The sequence below is a fragment of the Serinus canaria genome, chromosome 5 (assembly GCF_022539315.1).
Source record: "Serinus canaria isolate serCan28SL12 chromosome 5, serCan2020, whole genome shotgun sequence".
NCBI lineage: Eukaryota > Metazoa > Chordata > Aves > Passeriformes > Fringillidae > Serinus > Serinus canaria.
The window spans coordinates 39,135,202-39,156,626 of NC_066319.1; the positions used below are offsets into that span (position 1 = coordinate 39,135,202).

At 49.1% G+C, this 21,425-nt stretch overlaps 3 protein-coding genes across 5 annotated transcripts in view; 1 reads left to right on the forward strand and 2 right to left on the reverse strand.

Moving 5' to 3' along the window:
* Positions 1–8,973: 8,973 nt before the first annotated feature.
* On the reverse strand, positions 8,974–12,037 carry ISCA2 (iron-sulfur cluster assembly 2). The gene is made up of 4 exons (XM_030240226.2): positions 10,302–12,037; positions 9,973–10,141; positions 9,719–9,834; positions 8,974–9,526 (listed from the first exon to the last, which is right to left on the reverse strand). Exons 1-4 carry the CDS (start codon positions 10,385–10,387, stop codon positions 9,352–9,354), a joined length of 546 nt encoding a protein of 181 aa, XP_030096086.1. The 5' UTR covers positions 10,388–12,037; the 3' UTR covers positions 8,974–9,351.
* A 2,292-nt stretch (positions 12,038–14,329) lies between these two features.
* On the forward strand, positions 14,330–16,450 carry NPC2 (NPC intracellular cholesterol transporter 2). The gene is made up of 4 exons (XM_009102381.4): positions 14,330–14,496; positions 14,583–14,690; positions 14,881–15,053; positions 15,656–16,450. The coding sequence occupies exons 1-4, from the start codon at positions 14,412–14,414 to the stop codon at positions 15,740–15,742; spliced, it is 453 nt and encodes a 150-aa protein (XP_009100629.2). The 5' UTR covers positions 14,330–14,411; the 3' UTR covers positions 15,743–16,450.
* A 635-nt stretch (positions 16,451–17,085) lies between these two features.
* The window catches only part of LTBP2 (latent transforming growth factor beta binding protein 2), a 71,165-nt gene continuing 66,825 nt past the window's right edge, over positions 17,086–21,425 (reverse strand). For all 3 annotated transcript variants that reach the window (XM_050975351.1, XM_018907407.3, XM_030240323.2), the window contains 2 exons: positions 21,167–21,316; positions 17,086–17,958 (listed from right to left, as the gene is read on the reverse strand). In XM_050975351.1, coding sequence (XP_050831308.1) covers positions 17,792–17,958; positions 21,167–21,316 — 317 coding nt within the window. In that variant the 3' untranslated portion in view covers positions 17,086–17,791. The remainder of the gene's footprint in view (positions 17,959–21,166; positions 21,317–21,425) is intronic.

Consider the following 21,425-nt stretch of genomic DNA (forward strand, 5'->3'; position numbering starts at 1 on the left):
AAGAAAGCAGGGAGATCTGGAAAATGCTTCTTGCCTGAGCTGAGGTTTAGTTAGACTCCTATAATTAACGACTGCAGCTCTCCTAAGAAAGATCCCAGCTGCTTTCCTCTGCAGCTTGCTCTATAAATTTTTCTCACGCAACTGACACGCACCAAAACTCATTCCTGTGAGGAAGGGAATGAGCATGTATAAATCAAATGTATCTGAAAAACATGAACAAGAGGAGAGGGGACAAAAGGAGCACAGACTCCAAAAGAAGTTACATAAATCAGCTTCCCTGGGAGGATGTGATCAGGTCTCTCTGAGCAAGAGGTAGCTTCCAGGTGTGTGTGTAGCAAGCCCTTCACATATGATCAGTAAGTGAGGAGCTCAGGCAGTAAGTGAGACCTCTCTGTGCCCAGCATCAAACATGACGTGTCAAGTGTGCCCTCCTTTTGTCTTGGGATAAACAACTCTTTCAATAAGCTGTTTTGCTGAACTACTTGGTGTTTGGAGCACCTCCAGGGGAGCTAGGACCTCCTTGTCCAACCCCAAGGCTCAGTCTTCATGAAGTCTCCCAAACTGAGTAGTCTCATCTGCCCTGTAAAATTATCTCATCCAGCACAGATCAAAAGAACATGAACCTGCAAAGCCCAGGATAGTGCAGAAGTAGGCATTCTCAAGCAGCAGAAGTCTGTTCCTCAAATCCTTACAACACGAGTCTTTATTGCTTTTGAGAACTAGTCCTTGCTCCTAAGCATATAAAACTATCACCAAGGCTCTGGGCACCCTTGCTTTTCAGATCTGCTGCCTTTTCTCCAGTCCAGTGGGGCCCAGTTCTTGAAAAGCAGGTGATGTTCCAGTCCTTTGGCAGGTTTTCACCTCTGAGACTTTGGCAGTTTCAGTTTGCTGATGGTCCTTCTGCACAGACTGTTGCCATTCAAAGTTCAGCCAATGCAGAGGAGAGCAGGTAAGTGACTTAATGGATCTGGCAGCCCCAACGATTCTGTCTTGGGGTGACAGGTGCACAGCAGGCATGGACACATGCTCTCCTCAGCCTTTCATTCCCTTGGTTCACCTTACTACTCTTTGTTCCTCCATCCCCTTCATTTTTGTCTACTTGAACTATACACCAATCCTGCACCAGTTCTTGTCTTCTCAGAGTCTCTCAGGTCTTATAGGTTCTTTTGCCTCTTACAGTACCTGGACAGCTCTAAGTGCCCTCCCACTTTCTGAGAGGTTCATCCACCCATCAAACTGTGTTTCCATAGCAGAGCTGGGGGAGGCTCAGCATATACCTCCTGTTGCTTCCACCCCAAAGCATCTCTCTGAGCTATTTCCCCTTCTCCCAAACCATCCTGTTTTGCCTTTGCTCTTCACAATCCTTTGAGCTCTATTTGATTTGCAGACACAATTTTCTTTCATGCAATTCAGTTCTGCCCTGTGAATCTGCTCTTCACTGCTACATTTTTGCTTAGCTTGAAGAGGATTAAGTAAATTCTTTCACCATGGCAGTCCTATTTCTGCCTGTGCCTGTTATCAGGGAACATAGGACAGTGGCAGCAGGAGAAACATTTTATTAAGAGGCCAAGGTATCTGCCACACAGTCCTACTGCTTTCCTGCTCCCCACTAAGCTTTTGCAGACATTGGTAGATAAAGTTCTGCTAACAATAGCATTGCCCCATTACTTCTGCCTTTGTCACCAAAGTCAGCTACTGAATTTTCTTTTCCAAATGCTATTAGCTCTTCCCTCTAAAGTTTCTATATTTAATGTAAATCTTCCATGTCTAAAGTTTGTGGCAATCATGCATGGACAGGCAGGGAGGTGAAGGGAAGGCTGCCATGCAGCCTGCCCAACCTGCTCACCTGGACACAGCACAGGATGCCAAGGAGAAGCTGAACAGGTGGCCATCACTCCCTCAGTGCCTGCTCAGCTGCTGTTGAGAGGAGGGGAAGCACCTAAAGCCACCCTGGCTGTGTGGCTCTGAGCCACAGCTGCAGGGCTAGGACTGAGCCAGCAGAGAAACCTCCTGTGGATCCTAGCCCACAGCACAAACTCACCAGCCCGCAGCAGCTCAGAGCAGCCGTCAGCAGGAAGAGGCTGGATCTGCTCTCAGGCTGTTGCACAGCAGGTTAGCTCCCCACAGCAGACAGAGCATGTACAGCAAAACTTTCTCTGTACCCTCTACCTTGGCACCTCATGGGGCCAAGCCAGCCTGGTCCAGCACCAGCAGCACATCCTCCAGCAAGCTTCTGTCCATGCAAACCACACAGAGTTTGTCCCAGTGCTCAGCACCTAAGGAGGTCCCCACAGCTTAGAAAACATTCTCAGTGCTTTCAAGAAATAGCTCCCAGACAAACACTGGCAATGTGTCCAGGCAGTAGTGAAATCCTGCAAGGTCAGCAATGTAGAGGACTCACTGGTCTTTGTTCTTCCCTTGATCAAACAACACAAACCCAGGCTGACTGTGACAGCTCTTTGTCATTTATCATCTGCTACAGCAAGGAAAACCGTGCTTGAGCAGCACCTGCCTTACCTGGCTGACCTGTTGAGAAGATCACCTCTGTCTCCATGCTGACTTCTGAATGGACAGAACTTTATCAACCTCTGCTTCAAGCATGTGGTAAAGACTAGGGGGGCAGATGTAGAAGGAGAGCTCTACCACATCCTCTCCCCAGATAACTATTGCATCAGGCTAGAACTGTGCAAGACACAAGCTTTTTCCCTCAGTAACCAAGATTAGACCATGAATAAAAGGAATTAGCTAAAGGTCAAGCCAGCTAGAACAAGAATAATGAAAGCGGGCTTAAGGAACAGCTGTGTGCAATTGCTCAAAGTACAGCAGATTTTGTCCTTTTCCTGACTCAGTGTCTGGGGGAGGCAGAAATTTTAGCAGTGGCCAAAAGCACTTCTGGATGGTGGACTGTAAGATGCATTGCAAGCATATACCTGTTTTCTCTGCCCTGTATCCCCTGAGTCACACACAAAACAGATAAGCATTGCATTTCATCCCTGACTCTCTGATGGGTGTTGCCTCCTGCACAGTCGAAGGTGCCCCCCTTGGAAGAACATCCCTCACTCCCGAGGTTAATGGGATGTGCCCTGGTGCCTCCAGTCATAGCAGACAAAAGCTTCTTCTCCTTGGAGTCTTAGACCCTGTAATTAACCCTTGGCCCTTTGGACCAAAAGAAGCTGGGACACTTTGACCTTTGGAACCTGTTGGAAAGTTCAATTAACTTCAAGGGCCTTTGCTAGAAACATTAGTTGAGGAAACAAAGAATTCAGAGAAGTGCTGGAACACTGTCATCAAATTGTTCTGAATGTATCTATTTTTAGAGGGTGAAGAAGAGAAGGAGCTGAAGAGAATACCTTGGAGCCTTGGTGCATGGCATGGTGGCAGTAGTTATGGGCCTCTCTCAGCCCCAAGCCTGAGTCAGAGGAGGAAAGGGGGTGGTGATGATGGTGTTGGTAGCATCTTTCTTTATTTTTTAAATTTTTTTAAGAGATGAAGTTCCATTTTCACCACCCCACCCCCATGGTCAGAAAATGAGACCCACAGATAGAGCTGAAGATAATGGCAGGTTGCCATGGAAATGTGCATTTAGTCTCACTGTTTCCATGGCAACTGAAAGACATACCATTCTGTTCCTCTGAAGGATGCCAAAGGTAAATGAGCACTGATTAAAACAGGGCACAAACTTGGGTTCTAATCAACAACAAAGACTAGGACCATAAACTCTTATTGCTCAAGCAGGAGATATTAAGAGCCATACAAATTCTGGGAAGACCAGTGGCAGGAAGCACTGCACACAAACTGCTCCCCACGGGCTGCAGAATCACAGCCTTGGTGTAATGGCCCATCTCACTGTCATGAACAGCTTCAGCTGACTCACACAATATTTCTGTCCACAGCTGGATACTAAACCAACCCAAAGTTCATGATCTACTGAGCTGCTTCCTGGGCAGGTATCTGCACAGATCAAAGCCAATTGCAGCCTAATCCTGGAGACCATGCAGAGCAAACATATTCCTTAGAACCCAGCAGGATCTGAACTGCACCATTAATCCTCTACCTAGCCCCTAATGGCATTTGTTTCGAGGATTCATCCTCTAAAAAAAAAACCAAAAGAAACAAAAAGAAGAAGAAAATCTGAAAATAGAAGGGAAAAAATTAAAAAAGAAAAAAAAAGAAAAAAAAGAAAAAAATAAAAAAGAAAAAAGAAAAGAAAAAAAGAAAAAAGGGAAAAAAAGAAAAAAGAAAAAAAAAAAGAAAAAAAAAAGAAAAAAGGGGAGAAAAAGAAAAAAGGGAAAAAAAAAAGGAAAAAAAAAAAGAAAAACAAAAAAGAAGCCAGTAAAGAGCTTCCCAAATAGAAGTTTGATACACTACAGGTGGCTGCAGTTTATCCCTGCCAATGCTCTGTGTCCTTGAATGGTGTTTCTTTATCCAGGCTGGCTGACAGTTGTACCAAACACACCACTACACGAGGCTATCCCTTCCTCTACTGCCAGTGCCTCTGGCAGATATGGCCCATTCCAGAAAAGCATGGTCAGAGCTTTGGCTGGTGTGCATGAAAACAGGCAACGAAAAGGGAGTATCAAAACACTGCACATGCTGTCATGCTCTCTGCTAATGAATTTGATGGTGGTGTTTGCTTGTGGAGGCAATGTTTGGTTCAGTCCTTAAGCATCTGTTGTAGCAGCTCATCAGGAAATACATCATACTTGCTCTGCATTTTTGTTTGAACTCCCAAGAGCAGCCCCATGGAAAGGGACCAGGGGTCCTGGCTGATGGCAAGTTGAATCTGCACCAGCAGTGCCCTGGCAGCCAGGAGGGCCAGCGTTGTCCTGGGGTGCATCAGGCACAGCATGGCCAGCTGGGCAAGGGAGGGGATTGTCCTGTTCTGCTCTGCACTGAGGCAGCCTCACCTCCAGTCCTGTGTGCAGATTTGGGTGCCACAATATAAGGATACAAAGCTGTTAGAGAGTGTCCAAAGGAGGGCAGTGAAGATGGTGAGGTCCTCGAGAGGAAGCTGTATGAGGAATGGCTGAGGTCACTTGGTCCCTGTTTAGCCTGGAGGAGACTGAGGGAAGACCTCACTGCAGTTACAACTTCCTTGTGAGGAGGAGTGGTAGACACTGATCTCCTCTGTAATGAGTGATAGGACCTAAGGAAATGGCATGAAGTTATGTCAGGGGAGGTTTAGGTTAGATATTAGGAAGAGATTCTTCATCCAGAGGGTGACTGAGACTAGATTAGGCTCCATGGGGTAATGATTACAGGACGAAGCCTGACAGAGTTCAGGAAGCATTTGGACAATGCTCTCAGGTACATGTGACTTTTGGGGCTATCCTGTGTAGGGCCAGGAGTAGGACTCAATGATCCTTGTTGGTCCCTTCCAACTCAGGACACCCTATAATAGAATAAAATCCACTGACCAGTCCCAGCTTACAGTGGAACAGTGGAACTGTTCACAGAGTAAAAACTCAATTTTAAAAACTCTTATTTTTACTTGCAGCTGCCACCAGATGTTTGAAATGTTTGTAAGGTTGAAGGCAGTACAAAGCATGTGCCTTCCCAGCGTGGGAAACAGACAAGAGAAGCTTTCTTTCATGCATCTCTGCCTTCCCATTACTGCCTCCTCCACTGTTCAATGATTCCTCCCCCAGGTGCTGGATTCAGACAAGCCCTTAAAGTGGCAAGAAATGACACTACTGTGTGGGAGAACCAGAAGTCCCAGTGGGTGTCATCCAGAGGGTACTGGTTCCACAACCTTAGCTGTCTTCCTGACTCACCCAACAGCTCTATACAGATGTATAATGACACAAGAGAAAGGTCTGACATCAGTGAAATTTTACAGATGAAAATTTGTGGGTGAGATGGACTGCTAGCTATTCCCTTAATATTCACCTTAGGCTGGCCATTGGTCCTATTGTAGCTACTCACCTCAAAATGCTCTTTGTAGTAAATGATACCATACAGGGGCCCACCAACACAAGCATAGCACTCATGCATATCCCTAAACCACAAAAAACAGGGGATAACAAAGATCTCCTATTTCCCTACCACTGCCTGGCTTGAGGCCTTGAAGTGAGACCTTCAATTAAGACAGATAGATCGATACTGAATCTGAAGAACAGAGCCAGTCACCGGCTGAGGATGTGCTGGTCATCTACCAACAAGTCTCTACACAGAGCTCCCAGAAGCTCTCACCAAAGGGAGAGTTTCTATTCCATCTTCTTCTACCTTCTTGTCAGTGACACTGATGGTTGCGCCCTTTTCCCTTGAAGTTTCATCTTAAGGTTTCCATAAATATCTTTCTTGATCATTCACTCCTTGTCAGGTGGGTGAACTGAGAGAATCCTCCGTCTTTATGTGGGAGCAGAGAAAGATTTTCCACTGCAGTTTCTCATTTGGCATGAAGGCAGCATCTCTAGCTCCTTCAACTTCTTCTCTGTGGTTCAGTACAAGGACTCACAACTATTCCCACACTGCAGACCTCCAGCAGACATGCTGCCTTGGCAGCCCCTCATGGTCCAGGCAGCATCAAATTCCCTGTCTAATCTTCTGTGTCCTTTTCTTGGCACCACAAGTCTTGCCCCAGGCTACAGTGTGGTGCCATTGTTGTCACCTATTCAGTGCACAAAACCTGACAGGTTAGGATTTTTGAGTAGGAACCAAGACCTAGCCTTTCTGCCTACACAGCCAAAACACACCAATGTCCCCTCTGTCAACAAGAGGCCCTTTGCTGACCTCCCAACATTGACAGACGTTCTGATGCACTGACAGACTTCTAAAGAGGCAGGACAACTCTGGAGGTGACAGACAGCCCTTTGCACCCATTCCCTAATGGAATCTGGAAAACCAGTAGCTTTTACCAATACCTTACACCTTCTCCCAAGAAGCAGGTCTAGGAAGCCAAGAGCAACATGGTGTGTGGGCTGGAATCTCTCCAGCTCCTAGCAGTTTCTCTGATCTAAAGACCACACTGCAGCAATACCAGCCTGCCTCCAAAACCGACAGCTGCAAAGAAACTTTTGCTCTTGCTTAGGTCCTGCATGGAGCAAATCCAGAATGCCTGTGTATGTCCAGTGCAGTGAGTCCCAAGGAGAAAGGGGTCCACCTAGTGCAGTCAGAGCAGTACTGCCAGAACCGCGGGAGCACAGCACACATGCAAGCTGTGCAGTAACGCTGCAAGTGACACTGGTGGGCACCAAAGCCTGGTCCTTTGCACAGTCCCTTGGAGCAAGAGGCAGACCCTCTGCAAGGGGCAGCACCCCCCGTGGAAACCGCTTGCTCCATCTACTGCATCGGCACAGAGCAAGTGTAGGCAAACGGAACCTGGCTAGGTTGAACAGACACAGCACATTTACATTTAGCAAGAACAGCAATCCAAGATGAAGCCTGCATGTTTACAGGGGCTGAAGGCTGGCTTTAGGCCAGGGAAGAAAAGCCTTAGTAGCTGCCGGCTTGCTACCTCTCCAGCAGTACTGCTGCACTTTTATTTCCCATAAAAGATCTGAAAAGAGACTTGACCTAGGTCAGTCTGTGTGAAGTGGATCAAGAATGGATCTTCCTGGTTCAGAAAGCAACTCCTCTGACCTACTTGTAGCTATCACAGCTGAAAGAAATTGAGTTTATCTAATGTATTCTACCTGAACAAGCTTAAAGGTCTTACACTTTTCAAAGGCAGTTCTGGCTGGCACCACCTTCAAGATCTGGGAGCATAAAGATAGGGTTAAAACTTGAAAGGGTTTAGACAAATCTTTTAACCACATTATTTTAGTCCCTTTTACAAAATGCGACATCTCTCTCTGACAGAAACATAACTAGGCAGATGTTGTTGGCTACAGAAAATGGAAAGGGCTAAACTGAAAGAGCCACTGTTCCACATCCTATCCATGTGCACCCCTACGTGACAAAGTCAGAGCAGATCATATATGAGCTCCTGTAACATCTGCTGATGAAACTGAAACTAGCTGGCTATCAGCTCTGAGCACTTGAAATAAATAGGCAAACTGTGCTGAACACAGGCACTGCTAAATAGTTTTAAAAAGCTTTTAGAAAGCTTAACAAAAAATGCCTGTGGCATGGTCTAGAAAAGCTCATCGTTTGCCACAGGCAGTTCCCTTGAGACCAAAGTCATGCAGCGCTCCCACACTCACGTGAAAGACTCAAATCTTAAAACAATTTGGTTATGATCAGATAAAACACAAAAGAGGGAACAAAAATAGCTTCCCCATACCTCCTTTCATCCAGAAGCAGGTGAATCACTGACTTAAAAGACATCTAGTGGCAGATAAAAAGCTATAAAAATTACTAATCGAAAGGATGTTATTCTGGAAACTTCTAGACGTCCCATTCCATGGAGACTTAGAAAGGAGTGGAGTTCCAGTCTTTCATTAAACCATGAATGTTAGAGATTAAATGATAAACAAAGTTATGGAAAAGATTCCCAGACAACTGTAAGTCAAAAGGACTTGTGAACCCACAGGCAGTACTCCTACTCTCCTCTATCACCTCAACCTCCCTTCCTGCTGGCAAGAGCAGGCAGCAACCACACTATGAAATCTGAGAGCCTGTACGTCCTAAAATTCCAAGTCAGGCCTAAATAGCACTGGAGCATAGAGAGCTGTGTAATTTATATATATATATATATATATATATATATATATATATATATATTTATATATGTAAGACTTTTCATCTTTTTATATATAAAAGATACAAGGTATAATTCTTCTGACCACAATTTTTTTGGTTTCACTTACTTTGAACAAGTAAAAACCATCATCCCAGGAACTTACAACAAAGCCATCACAGATTCCTGGGACCAAGAGAATCCTATTCAGCAAGAAAAAGAAAGGCCCACTGTAAGCTGGGCAGTGGAGAGACAGCATGTGAGAGACTCCAAGTCCCATTTGCTTGGAAGGTCAGGAATAAGCCTGAAAGAACCCAGATTCTACCTGCATGTAAATGCACAAGCAATACCAATCAACCTCATAGACTTTTTTTAGTAAGACCTTTCAATAACCACACACACATATATATACAGCCTTCTCTTGCAGAGACAGTTAAGTAGTTCCACAATCAGGATAGGGCAGACCAGTCAGCACCACCTGGCCAGTGGTTCACAAGACACCGAAGATGCTCCTGTGTGCATGCTCGTGGTTACTTCATCGTTTCTGAAGGGAAGGCCATTAAGTCTTGGAGACAGGCTCAGTGCAAACATACACACAGCTGCAGTACTGTGTAACAGCTGTGTCACAGGGTAAGGGAGATGAGAGGGAGCAGCAGGGAAAAGAACAAATATAAACCCTCTGGAGACTGACAAAAGTGTCTGCAAACAGTGTCCATCCATGGTAAGTCCGGTCAGAATTTGACAGAGAAGGAAGTTCCACATGAGCAACCCTTCTCTGCCTGGGGGTTGCTCACCACCTGGAAGGAGCTTCGGATCAGCTCTTGGCTGAAATCCACCATGGATCCTTTCACAAAGGCCAGGCTGTCCACATCCACAACCACACGGGCACCACCTTGTTCAAACACCCTGCAAAAAAAAGCAGCATATTTAACCACTAACTGTGCCAAAGACCTTACAGAGAGGCACAACCTCAGCATGCTCCTTATCTCCCAGGGTTCTTCCCTTCAATGTGTGACACTATCATGCCACACATACCCCTCCTGCCATTTTTGCCAAGAACAGTAACACATGACCACCAAACTGTCCCTTTATCCTTGCCTGTCATCAGGATTGATAACTGTGTCCAAGGAAAACTTGTACTGGAAGCCAGAGCAGCCACCTCCTTCCACCTGCAGCCTGAGAAACTCTGATCCTTGTGCAATCTCCAGCAGCCTCTGCAAATAAATAAGAGGAGGAGTATTAAAAGGCCTGCTGAACAAACTAGTGAACACTCAAAAGTCTCTCTGCGTGACGGCAGGGCAGGCAGGGTGGAAACCCTTCCAGAGACACCAGACCGCTCAGAGAGTGCCCACCTTCACGCAGCTCTCGCTGAGGAAGATCTGTCCTTCGCTGGGGCCGCTCTCCGTCGGGCCCGGCTCGGAGAAGGACGACGCCCAGCGCAGCAGGGAGCCAGCTGGGCGGGCAGGCCCGGCCGGGGGCCTCGGGATCACTCGGCCTGGGCACGGCGAAGCGGAGCACCGGCTGCCTCGGGAAGAAGGGAGAGGGGCGCCTCAGAGGGGGCCGCGCCGCCGGAGCGGGCGGCGGGCCCGGCCCCTACAGCCACCACCCCCTGCCGCGCAGCCGGGACCTTCTGTGTCCCCGAGAGAGGGTCCAAGGGGCCGAGTGCCCAAGGGAACAGTACCTCGTCCGGCCGCCCAGCACCAACATCCACCACCGCCGAAGCGCCGCCGGCGCCGCCATGCCAGCGCAGCCCCGCCCCGCCGCCATGGCGGAAGTGCGGCCGCGGCGGGCGGGAGCGCCGCGCCCACAGCGGGGCGGCACCGGGCGGCCGTGGCGGTGCGGTGGCGGTACGGTGGCGGTGACCCTTCCAGCGCAGTGCTGGGCTTCAGCTTCGGGAAACGCGTTTCAGGCGCTCAAAGGCACAAAGCTGCTGTTCTCTCTTGGGTTTTAGGGTTTCACCCTTATTCCGGCTTTTCTGCTTTGCTGTGCTTTATCAGGTAGCGGCCAATCGTCCCTGCTTTGAGCGCTGCCGGCTGTGCTCAGCCTCACACCCACACTGTCCCTCGCCTCCCACCGCAGCAAGGGCGGCAGGAGCCTCGGCCCCGCAGGGCCCCCCCGGCTGCAGGCAGGCCCCTACGGCCACCCGGAGCTCCTTGCCGTCCCACGGTGGTTTCAGCTCCTCCTGATCGTTTGCCGTGTGACAGTGGCCTAGCCGGTCAATCACGGAGTGCACGTGGTTAAAAGAGTCTTTTATCTCTTTGTTCTTCATTTGCTTCTGGGGGAGGAATCCTGTTCCTCAGCCCTAGCCAGGCCTGTGGAGAGTCATACAGTGACTGCGTGAAAGACTGGTGGAAGAAAACCTGTCATCCCAGCAGGAGGGGGTGATTTACCATCAGAAGACTTCGGGACCTTGTCACAGTTTGCTTTCTCACCATCCTGCTCCAAGCAAAGTGATTCTTCTGTAACCACGGGCTTTTGCTTTTTGTTCCACCCTGAGCATGTAGATAAAGACTGGTTTGAGCTGTTTAATTTTGCCTACTCTTGGGTTAGCACTAATGATGCTAGGATAAAGCCAGGAAAGTACCACAGGCAGGGTACCAGCAGGAGTGGTACTAATGCAGGCACCTGCAATAGCTGATGAATCCTCATCAGGCATAGTGGAACACTGAATGTTTAAATAAAAACATATTGGGGTGTTTTCTCGATTACTATCAATGTGGCATCCCAAAAGCTGATAACTTTGGAAGAGGGAATGAAAGCCTCCTGGGAGATCTAGAGGGATCATACCTGATTTTTTTCCATATTTCATTAGCTTTCTTTCTCACTCCTGTAGGGTGTATGAGATTGATCTTGCTGCATTTCTCCATGTTGTGGCTGTATTCACTGTGAACACCTTTTGGAGAATGGATGTAGCCCCAAAAACCAGACAGTTACTTTGGAGTTCCCTTCACTTTTACTGTTAAGATGACAGAAAGGTGTTAAGTGACAGAAGTGTGGCAAGCAGCTTCAAGGGTCTTCGGGACATTGCTGAAATGATTACTGCAGACTGAAAGAATGAGGAAAAGGCCAACTAGTGTCAGTCACAGTTAATATAATTAATAATCTGCTGTGCTGAGGAGAGACTCGTTCTGGGGACAACTTTTTGGTGTGACAAGGGGAGGTGGGAGTAACTATGGAAAACAGCTATTCCCTTGCATCTTATCACTGGCCATTTTTTCCTTCAGTCAGCTATGTGGTACAGGGAGGGTTGGTTGCTTTTTTTTTTTTTTTTTTTTAATAGGGTTACAGTCTAGTTTTTCTTCCTTCTTGGGTTCTGATTTTCTTGGTCATCTTGTTTCTGATAGGTAGACACGATCTGTTTTTAAGGTAGTGTTTTGATTTTTTCTTCTTATTCTGGTTTGTGGTGTCTTGGTTTGGGGAGTTCCTTTAGCTCTCTTTAAGTACACTGTATTGAAGAGATTTATCAGAGAGTTGAATTCCATAGCTATTTTGCTAATTTCTCCTCTGCAACATGATGCTAAAATCATCTTGTATCTATTTTGAACAGAAACGAAACTTGTTTCAGTGCTTCAGAAACTGGTGATAATAAAACCTCTGGCTTTTAAGAGTGGATGTGATGAATTTAAATGTGGATGTGATGAATTTAAATGTGGATTCTGACGATCCGTAGCAAAAGGAGCATGTTCTGGCTGAAAGAACAGTTAATTGATTAGTCTCTGTATGTGGATTTTCTTGAGAACCTGCCTGCTGTATTCACTGACACCGCAGTGCCTGCAAGCACATCTGTTTACTGAGCTGCAAGTGCTGTGCTGTTGGAGGGATTTGGATTAATCAGGTGTAGATAGCTGATGAAGTGGAACTTCAGGCTTTTTCCTCATGTAATAGAATTGGTTGAACTACAAAAATTAACAAGTCCAGTATCAGTCTTGCTGGAGAGAATTTGTCTGCTAGCTTTCTTAGCCTTTTCCACTGGTGTTTCTGCACTGCAGCATAAGCTCCCTGTGATGTTGGCAATCTGAAAGGGCCTCCATCCACAAAATAATGAGATCAGCCTGAAGTTGATTTGAATCTTTCTTAAGCAATTTTTGACTCCAAGGGAAGCTGAAGGCTTATGCCTGCTATCAGATGTCACAGGGGGCATGTGCCTAAAAGCAAGGTCGGTTTGGCCCAAGATGCTTATGCTGCCCTGGGGAATTTAAGCTTTAGTAATGTTATTGCAAAACTGACACCATAGTTATGTATGATATCAGCTAAAAACCTTGGGCAGAAGGTTTCTGCTTCTTTCTTCTGTAAAGGCCTTGGATGTAGACATACACTTAGGTTTTTTATTACTCCAGTTTGGGGTGCTGGGAGGGAAAATGTTAATTTTGATCCTAGATGCGAGTTGTTTCACAGGGAAGAATCCTGACTTAAAGGACTGTGGAATTTGCTCCCAAGCAAATTCCAAGGACTGATTATCCTGTGAATGTGTGACTTTATGGTGTTTCTCTGACTTGACTGCAGTTCTGTTACCAGCAGTCAGATAGGTAGCTTTGTTTACCATCTGTAAGACTTGAAGGATGTGGATAAGGGAAGCCTTTTGAAGGGCATGCTTTCCATGCACAAGGAAAAGCCTTTACCTGGGTCAGTTATAAAGTGTGCTAAGTAGTGTTAAATACATGGCTTAGTCTCAGCAGGTGGTTTTTTTATTTGTTGTTGTTGTTGGTTCTTTTTTTTCTTTTTCTTTTTGTTTGTTTTTAATAGGGCTTTGATAAGTATCCTGCTATGCATGTGTCTGGATACTGAATGCTTACCTTAAATCTAAAAAACCCATTAAAAAGCCCCACACCCCTTTCTGATGTGACATCCTTTGCAGAGGGCCTGAGCAAAGCGTGGGCTGCCACCTCTGAGTCACTGGGCAGTGCAGCTGAACAGGCAGACACCTCACTGGGACAGAGGTCTGAAAGCGGACACTCTGTCAGCTCTGCCACGTTCCTACCAACTCAGCACTCACGTGCCTCTACTGTATTCTAACATGATCCCAAAAAGACTAAAATTTGCTACCATGTGAAATTGTTGAAAAATTGTAAACTTCAGTTTGGGTCAAATGCTTTCTGAAGCATCACCTGGTTTGCCTTGGCATCCACAGCACAAAACAGGGAGTCTCTAGCAATTCACGAGTTTGAGAAACAGAACTGGCGTTGTGTGTGCTCTGTGAAAGGTGGCAGACACGCCAGGTACTCAGCAGATGTAACTCTTGGCACTCGTGTTACGCAAACAGCTTTCAACATGCAGAACACGAGGTATGGGATATGTACGAACAAGGCCACGGACGAGTCTACTAAGCAGCATTGTAGGCGTTATGTTTTATCCCCTTTCAGCAGGGGCAGCAAAAGAGCTTCCCGGTCCATGGCACTGCCTGTATCTCAGCCTGTCCTCCGGCTGCCGCCTTTGACACTGACTGTCCCAGCACAGCCCGGGAGCGGGCACGTACAGTGGCAGCGCTCTTGGAGACGGTGTCAGCCTGTCTGTCTGTCCAAGGTCTGTAGTTCTAGCACACCACCACCACTCCCAGGCTGTCCTGTCGACCCCTGTCACGACGGGGCTCCCACCGCCCTTTCCCGGGCGCAGCCTTGCCCTCGGCCACGGGGGCGGGCGGTTCCTCCCCCCGGCCACCCCCGGGAGCGCGCGGTGGCTCGGGCCCGGCCTCGCGGGCGGGGCCCGGCCCAGCTGACCGGCGGGCGGGGCCGCCGCGCTCATGTGACACCGCGGAGCCGCCGCTACCGCTGCCGCCGCCGTGCGTGCTGCCGCCATGGTGCCCTCCCCGCTCGCTCTGCTCCTGGCGCTGGGCGCCGCCGCCACCGCCCTGGCCGAGCCCCTCCGCTTCGTTGACTGCGGTGAGTGGCTCCGGCCCGTGGCCGCGGGGCAGCGGGAGGAGAGCAGCAGGCGGAGGCGGCCCGGTAATTCCGACTCTTCCTTGCAGGTTCCATAGACGGCAGCATCCAGGAGGTGAACGTGAGCCCCTGCCCCACTCAGCCCTGCCTGCTCCACAAGGGGACATCCTACAGCATCAACGTCACCTTCTCCAGCAGTAAGGAGCACATCCCCAGCGGGAGTGGGCAGGGGCAGGGGATCCCCTCTGTGTCCCACTGCTGGGAGGGGAGAAGGGCGGCCGGAGAAGGATCCGGGTGGGAGGAAGAGTGTCCCTTAGTTGTGTTCTTGCAGCCTCTGGGGTGTGTGAAGGGCAGGTGTAGTATATGTGTGTTCTCTGTGTTTTGCAGAGATCGAGAGCCAGGGAAGTAAAGCAAGGGTGTACGGGGAGATGCTGCATGTGGACATACCCTTCCCTATTCCTGAGCCTGATGGATGCAAGTCTGGGATCCAGTGCCCCATTCAGAAGGGCCATTCCTACAGCTACCTGAATAAACTGCCTGTGAAGAGCGAGTACCCCAGTGTAAGTATGCAGGCAGCTGGTCAGCTTCTCAGTTACTGCATATACTGGAGTAGTCTCACCACCTGCCTTTAAGGGAAGGCACCTTGTTCTGTTCTGGTGAGACAGAATAGACTCCACAGACAGACTGGTGTTCTTTTTGCTGTATGACTCTAGTTTCAAGTTCCCACTTTGGGACAGGCCCAGCAAAGGAAGCAGCCTAGCTCCAGCTGCTGAGAAGTGGCTTCAGCTGCTCCACTATCTTCCTGCACCGTGCTTCCCACCAGAGCCTGCTGAGAATGCTCCCAGACTCTGGAGTGCAGTTCAGCCAGGGATGCTGCAGGGTGTTTCCACTCTACTTTTGCAGGGAGTGGGAATTCGAGTGCAGTGTGTGGAGGTCTCCTGTGTCATGTAACTGGGTGCTCTCCATCCACAGATGATGCTCCAGGAATCAGTGCGTGAGCAGGGCCCACCTACTGCACGCAAGGGCAAGGCCCTAGCTCTGTCCTCTTTGTGTAGAGCTCCCAGAACCTTCTTGTTCCACAAAAGTGATAACTTTTCTCCCCATGCCCTTGCCTTAAGATTTCCTGAATGTTCTTATTTCCCTCTACTTCTCTCTCTTTCAGATTAAACTGATTGTGAAGTGGGAGCTGGTAGATGACCAGGACCAGATGTTGTTCTGCTGGAAGATACCAGTGCAGATTACCAGCTGAGGAGCTCTGCCATTAGTAGGCTTTGGGGAGGGGAAAACCAGAAACAACACAGGCCAAATTCTTTTATATAATAAACATTTCTTACTGCTTCCTTCAGAGCTCTGCAGCCTCTGAGCAGCCAGCACTGTGTTCCTTGCAAGATCAGCCTCTGGCAGAGTGCTCTTACTGTGTTTAGGTGACACCCCTGGGGTGTTCTCCTAGAAGCTTAAAGGGCAGCAGTGTCTGCTGTGGGAGTGACTGAGCATCATCCTCCAGCTGCTCTTTGGAGGCACTTTATCTGTTAGACATGGAGCTGTCTGTCCTCACAAAGGAATTCTCAGTGATGAACCTGGCTATTGTCTGAGCTGCTACCTGATAACCCTTCAGTGCCTCTTACAGAATGCCGGCTGCATCCACCTTCCCATGTTTCTCCTGCTCTGTTGTGATTGGGATGCCCCCTAGGACCTGCATTTGCTATCCATGCAGTGAAGCAGAGGAGTCTTTCCCTGAGCTGACAGCCTGCTATGTCCTGGGCTTCTGCTCAAGCCAGCAGGACTCCAGCTGGGAAAACTTCCATTTTGTGGATGCAAAGCCAAAAGGTGTTCAATGTCTCTGCAGGGATGATTCTTTCTCTAACCAATGGTTTGCACTACTACTAACTTGGAGCTGCTGTGAGCTCCTGAATCTCTTTTTATAACTTTCCTTTTAATAAAGGCTAGACAAAATCTGCTTGTGTTGTATTCTGTGAGTGAAGAGGATCAGGAAGAAAAGCAGAGTGTCTGGACATCTTCTCATTGGGATTCAACTGGTCTTCTTAGCTGAAGGCAGGAAGAGAGGTGGTATGCTGGCCTAAGTGTGGGTGACCTGGAAGCAGCCAAACATCTCTGTTGGCGGTATCCTGCATAGATAGCTGGCAGTGTCTGGCTGTGCTCCTGCTTTGCTAGTCCTATGAAGGCTTGAAATTGTGCAAAGGCTCCCTGAAGAAGTGGTGGCATAGAACATAGCCTTGCTTGCTGCAGCATAGGTAAAAGTCTTCATACTGAGGCCTGGCTAGAAGAACAACTGCCAGACCTGCCAGAGAGCCCTTACCAACTGCAGTAAGCTATACTTTCTCACGTGGGAACTGCAGCTCCCTTGTGTGAGAACAAGGCAGGGTGTGAACAGCTACAACTTCCGTGCTCTCTGCAGGGACTGGAGTTGGCTCCTGCCACTGGTGCTGGGCTGGGGATTTGGCCTGGCAGAGCTCCCTACTCCGGTTTGGGGCCAGGAGGAGGCCATGTGCCAGCTGAGAGGGCTAAGAATTGGCTTACAAGTGGGATTGCTATGCCCTTGGCAGAGGCAAGACAAGCATAGTTCTGACAAGCCCCAGTGTCTTGAGCCACAGGGGCCCAAAATAAATGTTTTATTTAACAACATGAGAGAAGTTTCCAGCAGACTCAGTTAAAAAAAAATAACCACCAACAACTTTACAGAAAGGAAGCTGGACCTGCTCCCCCTCCCCCTGCCCAGCACGCATGAGGCACAAAGTATAGGGCTAAGGGCCACAGGGAGAGCTGGCCCTGGGGCCCCTCAGGCCTCTTTCCCATGCCCCAAGGTTAGGCAGCAGCTCTAGAAAGCTGGGGTGGAACCCCCATCTTAAGCTCCGGCCTGGGGGCTGGACGCTTCACAAGGAGTGGGGCCAGCACCCGCGGTGTGGGTAAGGCTTGTCACTAGGTCAGTGCAGCAGTGGCAGGGAGACGAACCCCCTTTCTTGGCAGGGTGAGGGGGACAGGCAGGGGCTGTGTGGCAAGGGAAGGTGTCCTGTGAGCCTCCATGACACAGGGCAATGTGACAGGTGCTGAGGGCTGGGGTGGGCTCTGCTGCAGGAAGAGCAGGGGCTGGCAGGGCCAAGAGGGGAGCAGAGGCTGGGAGCTCAGCCCTGACCTAGAGAGGGGTGTGGGGAAGCTGTGCACTTCGAAGGCGAAGGAACAAAGAGCCTCGAAGCACCCACAGCCATGGGAGGCCTTTCTCTGTGCTCCCAGGTCCCAGAGCCATGTGCAGGGGAGCACCCTCACCCCTGTTCTCCTAGAGCTACGCAGCTGCTGGGTTCTGGGCTGTCTGGGGCACACAGTGGTGTGACCGGGCCAGGGCCACGTAGCCTGGCAAGCACTGGCAGCGGTAGGAGCCCTCTGTGTTCTCGCAGGTGCCGCCTCGGCACAGGGGCTCAGGGTTGCCCACTTCCTCACACTCGTTGATATCTGCAAGGAGAAGGATTGGGCTGAGCTGGTGGCACTGAGTAGTCCCAGCCCACACCCACAGCCATCTCCTTGTGCCCCTGCTGTCCCCACCTAGCCCTCCCACACAGGTTCTGCCTGCCCTGTCCCCCAACCAGTACCTTCAGGATGTCCACAGTGACCCCACCAGCCTCCCATGCCCTCAGCATATCTGCAGAGCATCTGTAGTATCCAAGGGTGGCATCCCCAGTGTCCTTCAGCACAGTACTGTACCCTGCCCCAGGTACACCAGACAAGAGCCCCTCCATGCACTGCAGCTGGTGACACACCCTGGTGACAAAAGCTGGTTAGCAGCTTTTGGCTAACAAGTTGTAATAGCCTAAGATCTGGGGAAAAAGCCACTTCTAGCCTTGGAAAATGCCCTTTTCTGATCCAACAAGGTCAACCAGGCTACTGATGGTGGCCCTGAGAGGCCGGTTATCACCTCCAGGACCAAAACACAGAGGGACTTCGTGCTGCACAAACAACAGCTTATTTTATTAACCTGAAAACTGTGCCAAAGTGCTCAGTTGGCAAGTTTGTCAGGCTGCAGTGTGCATGTGAGCCCTACTGTGACAGTTCTGCTCTGCTACATGTACTCACCCAGACACTCTGCCTGAGATACACCCACTTGTGGTGGGGCCATGAGCAGGACAGAGCACCCACATACAACCCCAGAACTGTTGTTTGCACCCACAGGTGCAAACAGAGCCCAAATCCTCACCAACCAAGGCAGGCCCAACCCCTCTGAACACAAACTCCGGACTCAACCCCCACTGATCAGCAGGGGGTGGGGAGAAGCTGATGGGTTCAGCTGGCCAAGGGAGAAAGAAGGCCCCAGCGGTTGCCAAGGGACCCTGGGAGGACCAAAGTGCTCTGCCACCCCAGGGACCTTGGATTATTTCTAGCATAGGTGGAGGGGGCCATCTGACAAAGAAAGAGAAGTGCAACCCCGGGGAGGAATGCTGGAAGCAAAATTTTAAGGGAGGTAAGAGAAAGCAGTCACAGGAGGAAGATGGAGAGGGGAAACATGAGAAGAGAGAGCTTGAGGAACAAGGTAGACTTCACACACAGCCAAATGTGAGTTTATGGACTCACATTAAACCTCAGGATCAGACATTGCCATGAACAGGACGGCTTGCTCGGAAGCCCAAGGAGAAGTCAGGCACATCAAGGGAGATGTGCTTTGCAGCCTCAGAAGCAAAGGAAAGTAAAAGCTGAAAGAGCAGAAGGCTGGTCTGGCCACCAAGTCGAGAGGAGAAATGAAACAAGGACACTTTAGCCCAGAGAGACCCAAAAGCCAGAATCAACAGCGTAGTGTTCTAACAGTCTGCACCAAGTCCTGGAGTTTGCCCACTTGGGCAGGGGTGGGGACACACAGCCCACTTTCAGGGCATGGGTAAGCTGTTGCCTTAGGGAAGTGAGAGGGGAAGTGCTGCAGCAGCTGCAGGAATATTCTAAAGGCCTGAAGTCAGCAAGGTAAAAACATGGTGATGACTAAGAATCAAGCAGAAGAACTGAAAGGAAAAAAAACAGGCTGCAGTGTAAAATGAGGGCTAGTTAGTTCAGGATAGAAAAGGCAACAAGCAAAGGCTCCATAAATATGTTAGCAGGAAACAATGGGGAATGTCAGTCTATTTCTTATCAACAGAGAAAACAAAAGCCAGTTGAGCTGGCTGCAGCAGCTAACACTGGTTTTGTTCCAGCCATCATATAAACACTCGTGGTGATCAGACAGGGCCCAGACCATGTTTGAAGTGTTTAAACAAGGGTGCAGGAACACAGGGAGAGAAAGGTCACACTGTGATGGAGAGGTTCAACAATCAGATATAAAGCAGTTACATTCATAAAGGTTTGTGGCAACGCAAATTCATGTGCTTAATGCTGCCTGCAGTCCCTTAAAAGTTGACAGTTGTCTTTGAATGGGAGCATAAAGGAGGCCTCAGAAAAACAACAAAAGATAAATCCCATAACCATCATCTAAAACAGAGAAGGGAAAATCCAGAATTATAGTCTGCTCACCCCTAAGCAGTTCAGGTTTGTGAGTGATTAGGTCATAACCCTCTAAAGAATAACAAGATCATTAAATAGCTAGTGCAGATCAGTTAAGGCCTGATTACGTTAAGCCAATCAGTTCTCTTCCCTGACCTGATAACTGGCCTGTCAGATAAGGGAGAAGTGGTGGATATGATGTGCCTTGGCCATGATGAGGATTTCAACACACTTTCACATGACACACTCAAACAGATTGAGAAAATACCCTGTAGATTAAACTGTGGCAATTGCACAATGGACCACACAGCTGCACTCCAAAGACAATTAGCAATACCTGGCTGTTACAACAAAAACCCTTTAAAGCACAGGCTGCAGTGGTCTGTCCTTACGCCTACTCCAAGCAAATGTTGTCATTAAGGTCGACAAAGGAAGAATTCCCGTGCTTATAAAATATATGTGTGTGACACCAGACTGCAAGCACTTTGCAGGGTTCAGACTTACTCTGATATAGTAGCAGTCCAAATTCAACCAGACAAAATTAATTGAAGGCAAATGCAAAGCATTATGACCAATGAATGGAAAACAGTGCACAAATGCAGAAGAGGGAGTAACATCTCAGGCTGCCATTTTGCACAGCTGCATTTGGGGTGGTATAGACCCCAATGAGGGTATGTGTATGAGGTATGTGTAGGAGGAAGCTGCACCATTGTTTTTGTTCAGTAAGGATGCCCTGAGTTGGAGTAAGTGCTGTGCCTAAGGAAAAAGAGAATGTCTTCATCTGCTTTTATGAGTGCCTGAGGTCTCAGCTGGCTTGGAGACATATAAGTGAAAAGGATGGAGACATGGCATAGGGATTAAGAGGAAATGCAGAGAGAAAATTTAGAAACCATGTCTCATAGGGCAGGGTAGAAAGTGAGGAATTTCACCACGGCAGTGGCGAATGTAGAGGACATTAAGCACAGTAACAATGGCTTGTGATGTACAAGAGTGGTATGAGAAGACAGGAGACATCAGCCGCTCTCGGTGATGCCCCGAGCTGCTCTTACCTAGATGCCAGCAGAAAGTGGCCGGCGGAACTTCCACGAGGGCCCTCCCAGCCGTATGGGAAGGAATCGGAAGAGCGGGACTGCTCCTGCTGCCGTCCCGGCCGGCACCGGCAGGGAGCAGCCGCGGCCAGGGGACGCGGGGCCTCACTCACCCACGCAGGCCATGCGGGTCATGTCCAGCTGGAAGCCGTCGAAGCAGTCGCAGGTGTATCCCTCCGGGACGCGCACGCAGCGCCCGTTCTCGCAGCCGTTGAGGATCCCGCACTCCTCCGCCTGCAGCCCCTCGAAGCCCTCGTAGAGACCTGGAGGGCGGCAAGGTGGGATCAGAGCAGGGTGAGCCTCAGCCCAGTCACACAGGGAATATCGGGCATGCAGCAAGACAGTGACTGACCAGGACTGACTCAGGACTGA

Coding starts and splice junctions, on each gene's coding strand:
- NPC2 (XM_009102381.4), top strand. CDS start 14,412: ATGGTGCCCTCCCCGCTCGCTCTGCTCCTGGCGCTGGGCGCCGCCGCC. Junction 14,691..14,880: donor CAACGTCACCTTCTCCAGCA/GTAAGGAGCACA, acceptor TGTGTTTTGCAG/AGATCGAGAGCCAGGGAAGT. Junction 15,054..15,655: donor TGAAGAGCGAGTACCCCAGT/GTAAGTATGCAG, acceptor TCTCTCTTTCAG/ATTAAACTGATTGTGAAGTG.
- ISCA2 (XM_030240226.2), bottom strand. CDS start 10,387: ATGGCGGCGGGGCGGGGCTGCGCTGGCATGGCGGCGCCGGCGGCGCTT. Junction 9,835..9,972: donor TCAGCGAGAGCTGCGTGAAG/GTGGGCACTCTC, acceptor ATTTATTTGCAG/AGGCTGCTGGAGATTGCACA. Junction 9,527..9,718: donor GTTATCAATCCTGATGACAG/GCAAGGATAAAG, acceptor TTTTTTTTGCAG/GGTGTTTGAACAAGGTGGTG.